General features: G+C 42.6%; 1 protein-coding gene across 1 annotated transcript; it reads left to right on the forward strand.

Moving 5' to 3' along the window:
- The first annotated feature begins 1,572 nt into the window (after positions 1-1,572).
- On the forward strand, positions 1,573-7,307 carry ZNF280A (zinc finger protein 280A). Its single transcript, XM_050746161.1, has 2 exons — positions 1,573-1,754; positions 5,343-7,307. Exon 2 carries the CDS (start codon positions 5,414-5,416, stop codon positions 7,040-7,042), a length of 1,629 nt encoding a protein of 542 aa, XP_050602118.1. The 5' UTR covers positions 1,573-1,754; positions 5,343-5,413; the 3' UTR covers positions 7,043-7,307.
- Positions 7,308-12,115: the final 4,808 nt, after the last annotated feature.

Genomic DNA, 12,115 nt, shown 5'->3' on the forward strand with positions numbered 1-12,115 from the left:
CAGCCCCTGGAATAATTTTACTGTCTAAGTCTTGCACTTCATTTCACTTTGCTTGCTTATTTATTTATTTATGAATGAATGAATGAGACAAGGTCTCTCTCTTCCACCCAGGCTGCAGTATGGTGATGCAATCATAGTTTACTGCAACCTCGATCTCCCTGGCTCAAGCAATCCTCCCATCTCAGCTTCCCGGGTAGCTGGGACTACAGGCACGTGCTACTGTGCCTGGCTAATTAAAAAACATTTTTTTTGTAGAAACAGAGGTCTTGATATTTTGCTGAGGTTGGTCTGGATATCCTGGGCTCAAAGATCTTTCCACCTCACCCTTTAATAGCCGGGACTACAGGTGTACCTCAGCAGCGGGCCTCATTTCACTTTGCTTTCCAGGGGCACACCCTCGGCTACTTGCAATGCCCTCAAGCAGCCTTTCCCCAGTCCCTAGAAATAAAGACCCTGTGTCATACACTTTTATACCACCTTGGGCTCCGCCTACTGGGTTCAAGCGATTATCCTGCCTCAGCCTCCCAAGTACCTGGGATTACAGGTGTGCACTGCCAAGCCCAGGAAATTTTTGTATTTTACTTTATAAAGAATAGAGATGGGTTTTCACCAAGTTGGCCAGGCTGGTCTCAAACTACTGGGCTTATGTGATCTGCTGCCTCGGCCTCCAAAAGTGCTGGGATTACAGACGTGAGTCACCACGCCTGGCCCAGAAAAGTATTTTTAAAGTTTTATCAGGAGATGTTACTTTAGAACATTTTAATTTGCAAATGATTTTTGGTTTAATTTTGAGACTTGATTGCACTGCATTGGAATGGGGTGGAAATACAAATATTTCTTACCTGTCGAGGGACTCTTGAGGCTCCCCCTCCCCCGCTTTCTAATCTGTATTGCAAAGGCTGTAAAGACAGTGAAAGGGAGGGCCTGAAATTCAACTGAGAAGGTTCCAAGGAGGGGGTAGTGAAGGAGGAAGGGGGAGGGAGAGGCGGAGGGAAGGAAGTGAGAGGGGATGGGAGGGAATCAGGACAGACCTTTGACCCCTGGAAACTGATTAAGAAGGAAGTGGGATGCTGCTTAGAGAAAGCTGTTGAAGACTCAGTGAGGACCCTGTTTGGACACCTGGAAACTCCTATGGGAGCCTAGTCTTCAAGGGCTGTGGGAGTGAGACACACCCTGCCCCCTGGGGCTTCTACTGGAAAGATATCTGCCTTTGAACTTCCTCATCTCTGTGTGAGCTCTGTTGGAACAGACATGTGGACTGCCTCCCACTCCACGCCCCATCCCTTCTGACCCCCAGTAGCTGAGGGCTCAGGCACACTACAGAGAAGGTGGTGGAGTCTGAACAACAGAGAGAGGAGGGGGGACACCCATCACCAGTTGAGTCAACCCAGAAGGCAACCCTCAAGCCCAACTCTCATTCTTTCCTTTGAGTAGCAATTGGAGGAAAGGTTTTGGCAATCAAGCTGGACAACAACTGAAAATCCAATCAGGATAAACTGCTTCAGACATGTGACTGGAAAATGATTGGGTTATAATGGGCTTAAAAGGAGTGGGACCTTCTGATCTGGCCTCAGAAAGGACTTTGAAGAGCAAGCGGCATTGTTCGCCTGCAGAAGCAGTGCTGCTGGTCTCTCGACAAATTTCTCTGGGAGGTGGAGACAAGGAAGCTCCAGCTTCGCTTTCCCTCGTGGCCCAGAGTGGAGCATACTGAGCTGCACTGGATCATCTGGATGCACACGCAACTTTAGGAACTGGTGAGCTGAGAAATTTGGCATCTTTCATTTTGCCTCTCTAAAACTAGAGTTGGCAAACTTGTTCTGTGAAGGACTAGATGGTAAATATTTTAGGCATTGCGATTCTCTGCTTCAACTACAGTAGTCTTCCCTTATCCAGGGTTTTGCTTTTCGTGCTTTCAGTTACCTGCGGTTCCAAAATATTAATTGGAAAACTCCAGAATTAGGCAATTCATAAGTTTTAAGTCGCCAGCCCTTCTGAGTAGTGTGATAAGCTCTTGAGTCAGCCCTGCCCTGGGATGGTAATCCTCCCTTTGTCCTGAGTCCCCATGCTGTTGGCTGTTTGCGCTCTCTGTACCTTAGTCACTTAGGAGCCATCGCAGTTACCAGAGTGACTGTCCTGGTGGTATCTCAGTGCTTGTGTTCAATTAACCCTTATGGTACTCAATAATGGCCCCAAAGCACAAGGGTAGCCAGGCTGGCGATTCTAATATGCCAGAGAGAAGCTGTACAGTGCTTCCTTTAAGTGAAAATGGGAAAGTTTTTAATGTAATAAGGAAAGAAAACACAATCATATGCTAAGGTTGCCAAGATCTACAGTACATAAAGATATTTTGTCAGCGAGAGACTGCATTCACATACCTTTAATTTAATTAATTAATTTTTTTGAGATGGAGTTCACTCTTGCTGCCCAGGCTGGAGTGCAGTGGCATGATCTCAGCTCACTGCAACCCCTGCCTCCCGGGTTCAAGTGATTCTTCTGCCTCACTCTCCCAAGTAACTGAGATTACAGATGCTTGCCACTACGCCCAGCTAATTGTTGTATTTTTAGTAGAGACGGGTTTCACCATGTTGGCCAGGCTGGTCTCAAACTCCTGACCTCAGGCAATCCACCCACCTCAGCCTCCCAAATGCTTACAGGCATGAGCCACCACACCCTGCCTCACATACCTTTTATTACAGTAGTTAGTATATTGTTATTTTTTTTATTCTTAACCTCTTACTGTGCCTATTTATAAATTAAACTTGATCACATGTGTGTGTATATATATATATAAAAACATAGTATATATTGAATTTGGTTCTATCTGCAGTTTCAGGCATCCACTTTGGGGGTCTTGGAATATATGCCCCAAAGATAAGGGGGGACTACTGTACTCAACTCTTGTCATAAAAGTGCGAAAGCAACCATAGACAACAGCACTAAACAAATGATCATGGCCGTGTTTCACAGCACTTTATGGTGAACACTGACATTTTGAATGTTATATAATTTTCACTTCATAAAATATTCCTTTTTCTTTCTTCTTTTTTTTTTTTTTTTTTTTTTTGAGACAGAGTCTTGCTCTGTCACCCAGGTTGGAGTGCAGTGGTGCGATCTTGGCCACTGCAACCTCCACCTCCCAGGTTCAAGAGATTCTCCTGCCTCAGCCTCCTGAGTAGCTGAGTAGCTGGGATTACAGGCATCTGCTACCATGCCTGGCTAATTTTTGTATTTGTAGTAGAGAAGGGGTTTCACCATGTCGGCCAGGCTGGTCTGGAACTCCTGAGCTCAAGTGATTCATGCCCACCTGGGCCTCCCAAAGTGCTGGGATTACAGGTGTGAGCCACCACGCCCCGCCTCCTTTTGCTTGTTTATTCCCCCAGATTTAAAAATACAAAAGTTTGGCTGGGTGTGGTGGCTCACGCCTGTAATCCAGTACTTTGGGAGGCCGAGGCGGGCGGATCACAAGGTCAGGAGATTGAGACCATCCTGGCTAACATGGTGAAACCCCGTCTCTACTAAAAATACAAAAAATTAGCCAGGCGCGGTGGTGGGCGCCTGTGGTCCCAGCTACTCGGGAGGCCGAGGCAGGAGAATGGTGTGGGCCTGGGAGGCGGAGCTTGCAGTGAGTGGAGATAGCGCCACTGCATTCCAGCCTGGGCGACAGAGCGAGACTCCGTCTCAAAAGAAAAAAAAAAGAAAAAAAAAATGTAATCTTAATAATAGAAAAAAGTAAGAAAACAATACCTTAGAAATGTAAGAAACATTCTTGACTTCCTGACTGTACAAAACAGGGGAAAGGCCAATTTTCCAATTCCTGTCTTAAACCATTGTTTGCCAAAATATAGTTGATATCCCATTAGTGAACTATAAAACAAGTTTAGCGGGCTGTCAGCTTATACAAAGAAATAGGGTTTTTCGCTGACTGTAAGATGCCATCAATTATAAAAGTCACCCAGGCTGGATGCAGTGACATGATTATAGCTCACTGTAACCTCAAACTCCTGGGCTTGCAAGGTATATTTTACACCTTGTGTGGTAGGCAGTAATAAATGCTAAGTTGAAAAATAGCATTGAAGGTTAGAACATATGAGTTAAGGAGGCTGTGATTTTTGATACTGTGGTCAGGGAAGCCTTGCAGAGGAGGAACCACTGACGTGAGGCAAATCAGGAGCCCAGATGGGGTTAATCTGGGGAAAGAGGCATGCAAGGCCCGGGAACAACAAAAGTTCTGAAAAAGGAAAAGGTCTGGTATGTTCCAGACTCATGGGGCTCAGGATGGCTGCAGCAGAGGGAGAGGAGTTAGCAAGGGTGATAATGACCTAAGGTTCTATGGGGAAATTTTAAGTTTACTGGTATTTCCTATGGATGAGATGGAAAGTCATTGAAGACTTAAGAGCAAAATATACTTGCTCCCCTGTATATTTTAACAGGGGCACTGGGGCCACCATGGGGAGATCTGACAACTTTTAAGTCTGGCAACTTCTGCAATGATCCAGGGAGAGAACATAGTACCTTCCATCAGGGAGGTGGCAATGGATATAGAAGAGAGTAGTCAGATTCCGGATATCTTTAGAAGATAGAGCAGACTGAGTTTGCTAATTGATTGACTGTGGTGTATGAGAGAAAGTCTGTCAAAGGATGACTCTGAAGTTTGTAGACTGAACAACTGGGTTTACTGAGAAAAGGAACATTACAGGAACAGCAAAGGGTGTGTGTGTGTATGTGTGTGTGTGTGTGTGTGTGTGTGTGTGTGTTGTAGCTTTTATTGTGTGTGTGATGGGGTCTCATTTGGTTGCCCAGGCTGGAGTGCAGTGCCATGAACATCGCTTTGAAGTCCTGGGCTCAAGTGTTCCTCTTGGCTCAGCCTCCCAAGTAGCTGGGACTACAGGTGTGTACTACTATGCCAAGCTAGTTTTTTTTTTTAATTTTTAATTTTTTTGGTAGAGATGGGATCTTGCTATGTTGCCCAGGCTTAGAGCAGAATGTTTTTGAGAGAAGTTTTGTTCAAGTTGGCTAGAAACCTTAGACATCTGAGAGAGTACATCTGGGATGAGGAGGAGGTGAGCGAGGCATCTAGAGTGCAAAATTTCGAGGCGAGCACTCTGAGATGTTCCATCTGTACCTCCTGAAATCTTGCTTCCTTTGCCTCACAACTGCAGAAGACCAGGGTAGGAGAGAGAGGTGAATTTGAAATTATGCCATTTAAAATGTTTCAAGCCTTATTTCTGATGTGTAAAAGAGTGATGTTGATAGTTACCTCAGTGTTTTAAGGGAGGGTACAATAAAGTAATGATTTTGTCTTTTGAAATAAATATTGACTATTGTCACATGGTTGCACTTAGGTGGCAATTTGTAAAAAGACAGCTCTGGAAGTTGAAGGGACCAGTGGCTTCAAGCAAAAAGTAAACTGAAAATGGGAGATGTATTTTTGTGTAAGGAAGTGGAATCACCAAAGAAGAATTTGAGAGAATCCAAAGAAAGCGACAAAGATGATGAAGATCCAGATCTGATCTTTGTTGGGGTGGAACATGTACATAAAGACGCTGAAATTCTCTTTGTCGGGATGATTTCAAATTCAAAACCAGTCGTTTCAAACATTTTGAACAGAGTCACCCCGGGCTCAAATTCAAGAAGAAGAAAAGGCCACTTCCGTCAAGATCCTGCTCACGTGTGGCAACCTGCAAATCATGTGACCTCTATGGCAAAAGCCATCAGGCCAGTTTTTCCATCTGAGGGGAGATCTACAGATAGTCCTGTCACTACGATGTCTTCACCTGAATCTGCTTATAAAATGGGCTCACCACACGTTGTTTCTCCCAATTCCTCAGATTCTCTTCCTCCAGGGACTCAGCATCTAGTTGGAGCTATGTTCTCTGGAGGAGGCAGAAGTGAGAGTTCTCCTGATTCCAAGCGACTTTCCACTTCAGATATAAACAGCAGAAATTCCAAAAGGGTTAAACTCAGGGATGAAATCCCAGGGGTACATTCTTTAGCTGTGGTCCCTTCAGATAGCTCTTCTATAATAAGCACAAATACACCCTCACAGGGGGTCTGCAACTCGTCAAACCACGTTCAGAATGGAGCAACATTTCCTTGGGCTGATGCTAACGGAACAGCACATTTCAATCTTAGGAATCCAGAGAGAGCAAATGGGTCTGATGGCCTGGTAATAACAGACATTTCAAGTCTAGCTAGTCAAAAGAAGACCTTTGATCCCAGGAAAGAAAATCCCATCGTGTTACTTAGCGACTTTTACTATGGACAGCATAAAGGAGATGGGCAGCCAGAACAGAAGACTCACACCACCTTTAAATGCCTCAGTTGCGTGAAAGTTCTAAAAAATATTAAGTTTATGAATCACATGAAGCATCATTTGGAGTTTGAGAAGCAGAGGAACGACAGTTGGGAAAACCACACCACCTGCCAGCACTGCCACCGGCAGTTTCCCACTCCCTTCCAGCTACAGTGTCACATTGACAGTGTGCACATCGCCATGGGGCCCTCTGCTGTCTGTAAGATCTGTGAATTGTCATTCGAAACAGATCAGGTCCTCTTACAACACATGAAGGACCATCATAAGCCTGGCGAAATGCCCTATGTGTGCCAGGTTTGCCATTACAGATCATCGGTCTTTGCTGATGTGGAAACACATTTTAGAACGTGCCATGAAAACACAAAGTATTTGCTTTGTCTGTTTTGTCTCAAACTTTTCAAAACTGCGATACCATACATGAATCATTGCTGGAGGCACAGCAGAAGGAGGGTCCTTCGATGTTCCAAGTGCCGACTACAGTTTTTGACGTTGAAGGAGGAAATAGAGCACAAAACCAAGAACCATCAAACATTTAAAAAGCCGGAGCAACTGCAAGGGTTGCCTCGTGAAACGAAAGTTATTATTCAGGCTTCAGCTCAGCCAGGATCAAGTGGTGTGGCTTCCATTATTGTGAGTGACACTGACCCTCCGCCTTCACCTGTAAAAACTAAAACGATGGCTACGAACACTGGAGATTCCAGACTCCCTTGCAGCAAGGATTCTCGCTGAAAATATGTTCGACTCACTTCCAGGAGTTGTGAAAGGCAGAAGTGAGGCTAGGCCATGTGTGCTTTGTGGCTGTAGATGCTAGCAAGCAATGTCATCAACTGTCAGGTTTTATTTACAGTGACATCTCATCAGCTCCCTATCGTCAAGAAGTAACTCCAAAGTCTTCGTGCCCTTTCCCAGTCAAAGGCTTCCAACAATCCATCCCCTATTCTGATCTCAGAGGTTTTTCTTGTTTATTAACTTTAAATAAATGGAATAACACAAAGATTCTTGTCTTTGGCTTTTTAAAATAAGTGAGATGGCTGGGCGTGATGGTTTACGCCTGTAATCCCATCACTTTGGGAGGCTGAGGCAGGTGGATCACTTGAGGTCAGGAGTTTGAGACCAGGCTGGCCAACATAGTGAAACCCCTTCTCTACATAAAATAGAAAAATTACCCAAGTGTAGTGGTGGGTGCCTGTAGTTCCAGCTACTCGGGAGGCTGAGGCAGAAGAATCACTTGAACCTGGGTGGGGGAGTTTGCAGTGAGCTGAGATCGCGCCACTGCCCTCCAGTCTGGGTGACAGAGTAAGACTCTGTCTCAAAATAAAGTAAAATAAAATAAGTGAGATGCATTTTTGCTGTGTGTAGCAGTAGCACATTCTTTTTCATTGCTGGGTAGAATTTTGTTGTGTGACTGTGGCAGTTTTATATAAATCTATTTTACTGTTGATGGACTTTGAGGCTGATTCTTTGGCAATTTTGAATAAAGCTGCTACGACCTTGTGCGTGTCTTTTGGTAAGCATGTAATCATTTCTCGTGGGTATGTATGGCTATGAGAAGTGCTGGAACTGCATATATTTAGCTTTCTAGTGTAGATACTGCCAAATACATTTCCAAAGTGGTTGAAACGATTTACATTCCCACCACCGATATTGCGAATTCCATTGCTACTGATCCAGCACTTGGTACTGTCAGTCATTTTAGTAAGTGCCCTTCTCTTGAAATTGTAGTGGTACCTTATTGTGGCTTTAATTTGCATTTCCCTGATGAGTAATGGACCTTGAGATTATATAGTTATCAGCCACCTGAGTATTTTTTTAAAATTAAATGTCTATTCAAATTTTGCCCCCTCTTACCTTTTTAAAAATCGGGCTGTTGACCGGGGAGGGTACGGGAAAAGTGCTGGGGCACTGGAAATGTCCCATATTTGGATCTGAATGGTGGCTTTATGGGTGTACATACGTACATTAAGGCTTATCTTTCCTATGTCTTATTTAAGAAATTGTCTACCAAGGACATAAAGATATTCCTTCTATGTTTTCTTCTAGAAGCTTTATTGTTTAGATGAGATATCTCAAACTGATTTTTTGTTAATGGTGTGATAAGGCACGAAGACTAATTTTTTCATATGCATACCCCAAATCAATCAGCACCTCCTACTAAAAAGACCACTCGTTCCCTACTGTATTGCAGTGGAAACTGTGTGAACCAGGGATGATTGTATATATGTGTTTCTGTAATCTATTTCATTTCATTTGTCCTGTTCTCTATCCTTGTGCTAAGGCTGCAGTATCTTAATTATTGTAGCTTTGCATAATCCTGTGTTAGTTTCATTTCTCCAACTTTGGCATTCAAAGTTGCATTGGCTATTCCAAATGCTTTACTAATTGAAGTGGCTTTCGTGGGTGTCCTTTGCGTGGTCTCAAACTCAGGTATAGTAGTTTACTTTAATTGTGATGTTAGCTGTGGGGCTCTTTGTAGTTACCCACTGACTGTAGGGGAATCGACTTACAAATCAGTAACAGAAAGATCACTGAAAAAAACCCCAAAGTCCCTCAATTAGGCAATACAGTTCTAAACAGGGCTGGGACTAGGGTGAAGCAAGCAGGGAACCTAAGGTGACAACGTGCCATCCCTGAAGTTGGGGATGCGTCTCTCCTTAATGCACCCCAGCCTCCTTGCTTATCTCACCCTAGTCCTGGTCCTCATTCTAAATAACCCATAGCTCCTCTAAGAAATTGCAGTGAAAAAAGGAAAATGTTGAATTGAAAGGTATTGAAAACAAGCACAAAATTTATGCAATGGAATTAACACAGTTCCTGGGAATTTGTATTTTTAAATGCATATATTTGGAAAGAAGAAAGGTTCACTAAAGATCTAAGTCAATGCTGTCCATAGATCTTTCTGTGATGATGACAATGCTCTACTTCTGCTCTGTCCAATATGCTACAGGTGACTACTGATCTGTTGAAATGTGGCTAGTGTGACTGAGACACTAAATTTTTAATTTTATTTACTTATGATTAATTTAAAACTAAACCTATTTTTGATTAATTTAAAACTAAAGGAAGAAGAGACAAACCTTCCTTAAAGAAGAGTTGCAAAGTAATTTGCACAGATAATTTTCCCTTAATGAGACCTCATGGCCTTCCTGCGTGTAGGCAAGATTTGGTGACTTACTCCCAAAGAATAGGGTACGAAAGGGGAGAAAAAGTAATTTACAGTGGAGAAACCAGTAGGAAGTCATATTGATAGCATGGATTGCTGATGAGAAATTACGAGAAGGACACATCATGTCTGTGATAGTCTTCTAAAAACCATAACCCCAGTGTAACCACTAGAAAAACATCAAACCTAAATTGAGAGACACTCTGAAAAATACCTGACCTTTACTTCTTAAAATTGTCAAGGTCATGAAAAGCAAGAAAAGTTTAAGAAACTGTCACAGACCAGAGAAGGCTAAGAAGACAAAATGACTAAGTACGAGTCAGTATCCTGCATGGGAATCTGGAACAAAAAGGATGGTGGGAAAAAGTAGCGACATTTGAATAAAGCCTGAATTTTAGTTGATACTAATTTACTGATGGATATTGGAATTGTTATGAAGCCAAAAGAAGATCATTTCACATATATTTATTTTTCATTTTATTATTTTTTGTGACGGAGTCTCACTCTGTTGCCCAGGCTGGAGTGCAGTGGTGCAATCACAGCTCACTGCAACCTCTGCCTCCCAGGTTTAAGCAATTATCATGCCTCAGCCTCCTGAGTAGCTGGGACGACAAGCACGTGCCACCACATCCAGCTAATTTTTGTATTTTTAGTAGAGACGGGGTTTCACCATGTTGGCCAGGCTGGTCTTGAACTCCTGACCTCAAGTGATCTGCCTGCCTTGGTCTCCAAAAATGCTGGGATTACAGGTGTGAGCCACCGTGCTTGGCTTCATATATACAGTTTAGATATTGCAAATATCTTTACATCTCAGTGTCATATATACATTTTAGATACTTCAAATATCTTCTTTATATCTATGATCTCTTCATTTTGACTAAGGTACACTTCACTGAACAGAAATCTTCAAATGCAAAGGTCAGTAATATTTAAGCCATGTTATTTGATTATAATACAGTTAAAAATATCTTTTAAAAAGCTCAGAGATTTCAAAAATAAATAATTGTAAAAAAACTCACAGATTTCAAAAATAAATAACATACTATACAACCCTTGTGTTAGAATCACTATGTAAAAAGTAAAGTAGAGGTTCCTCTTCAAAGAGAGTTTCCTCCCTGTCGAATTAGGAATAAATAGTCACTTCTCTTAGAAGTAAACTTTATTCAAAGACCTGTGCTAACATTCTTAGATATCTGCTAGCTGTAATAAATAAATTAATGTATTTTGTGTTCTTAGCTCCCACAATGTAGCCTAAATATTTGCCCTGGCATGCTTATATTGGTCCAAGCAAGCATTAGGTCATAGCCTATTCCTCTTCCTTATTTGGAGGTGTTTTTACCTTTCTCAGCATTCCACAAGTTACTTCCTCCTTCCTTTGTTCTCCTCTGCCTTTGCCTCTGTTAGAAAGTTCTAAGTTGTTAGCCAATTGGGACAAACACAGAATGTGAGGTTCCGTTTCAGCCAATGGAAACCGGACACAGCAGCAAGGTGGAAGCGTCAGGTTATAAATAGCCCTGTATCCTTTGTTCAGGGTACTCTTGGCAAAACTGCTGGCGAGTGTACCCTTTCTGCAGAAAGTAAAAATGGCCTTGCTGAGAAAATTAAATTTATGTTCAAGTGCTATTTCTTTCTGGTACTGGGGAAGAAGCACTTCTAACAACTAGGAAAATTAGGACATAACTAATTGAAGGATAATGAAAATATTACCAAGCAGAACTGGTGGGACACAGTTAAACCGGTACTTGAAGGTAAATTTATAGCATTAAATACAAGAGAAAAGAGTTTACAAGCAAATGAGGTAGGCATTTTTCTCCAAAAGTTATAAAGAGGAGTAACAGAGCAAGCCTATGAAGACAGGAAGGAAGGAAATAACAGAGTGGAAGAAATAGATGAAATAGATAAGAAAATAACATTATAGATTAACGAAACCAAAAGTGATTTACTCGCCCTCGCCAAAAAGGGATTGCTAAAATAGACTTTTGGCAGAATTGGTCAATTAAAAAAAAAATCAAAACCTGCAAGTAAATTGAGTGGGCAAACTTTATGTAAAGGGCCAGATAGTAAATATTGTAAGTTTTTCATACACGGTCTCTGGCAATTAATCAACTTTGCTGTTGAAGCAGGAAAACAGGCATAAATAATACCTAAAGGAATGGGCATGTTTGTTGTTCCAATACAACTTTATTTATGGACACTGAATTTTGAATTTCACATAATTTTCACATGCCACAAAATATTATTCTCTTTTTTTTTTTTTTTTTTTTTTTTTTTTTGAGGCAGAGTCTCGCTCTGTCGCCCAGGCTGGAGTGCAGTGGCGCCATCTCGGCTCACTGCAAGCTCCGCCTCCCGGGTTCCCGCCATTCTCCTGCCTCAGCCTCCCGAGTAGCTGGGACTACAGGCGCCGCCACCACGCCCGGCTAATTTTTTTGTATTTTTAGTGGAGACGGGGTTTCATTGTGTTAGCCAGGATGGTCTCGATCTCCTGACCTCGTGATCCGCCCGTCTCGGCCTCCCAAAGTGCTGGGATTACAGGCTTGAGCCACCGCGCCCAGCCTATTCTCCTTTTTTTAGCCATTAAACAACGTGAAATCTGTTCTTAGCTTGCTGCCAGCTGTACAAAAAGGTGGCAGGCTGGATTCGAC

This window comes from Macaca thibetana, chromosome 10 (assembly GCF_024542745.1).
Source record: "Macaca thibetana thibetana isolate TM-01 chromosome 10, ASM2454274v1, whole genome shotgun sequence".
In the NCBI taxonomy this organism is placed as follows: domain Eukaryota; kingdom Metazoa; phylum Chordata; class Mammalia; order Primates; family Cercopithecidae; genus Macaca; species Macaca thibetana.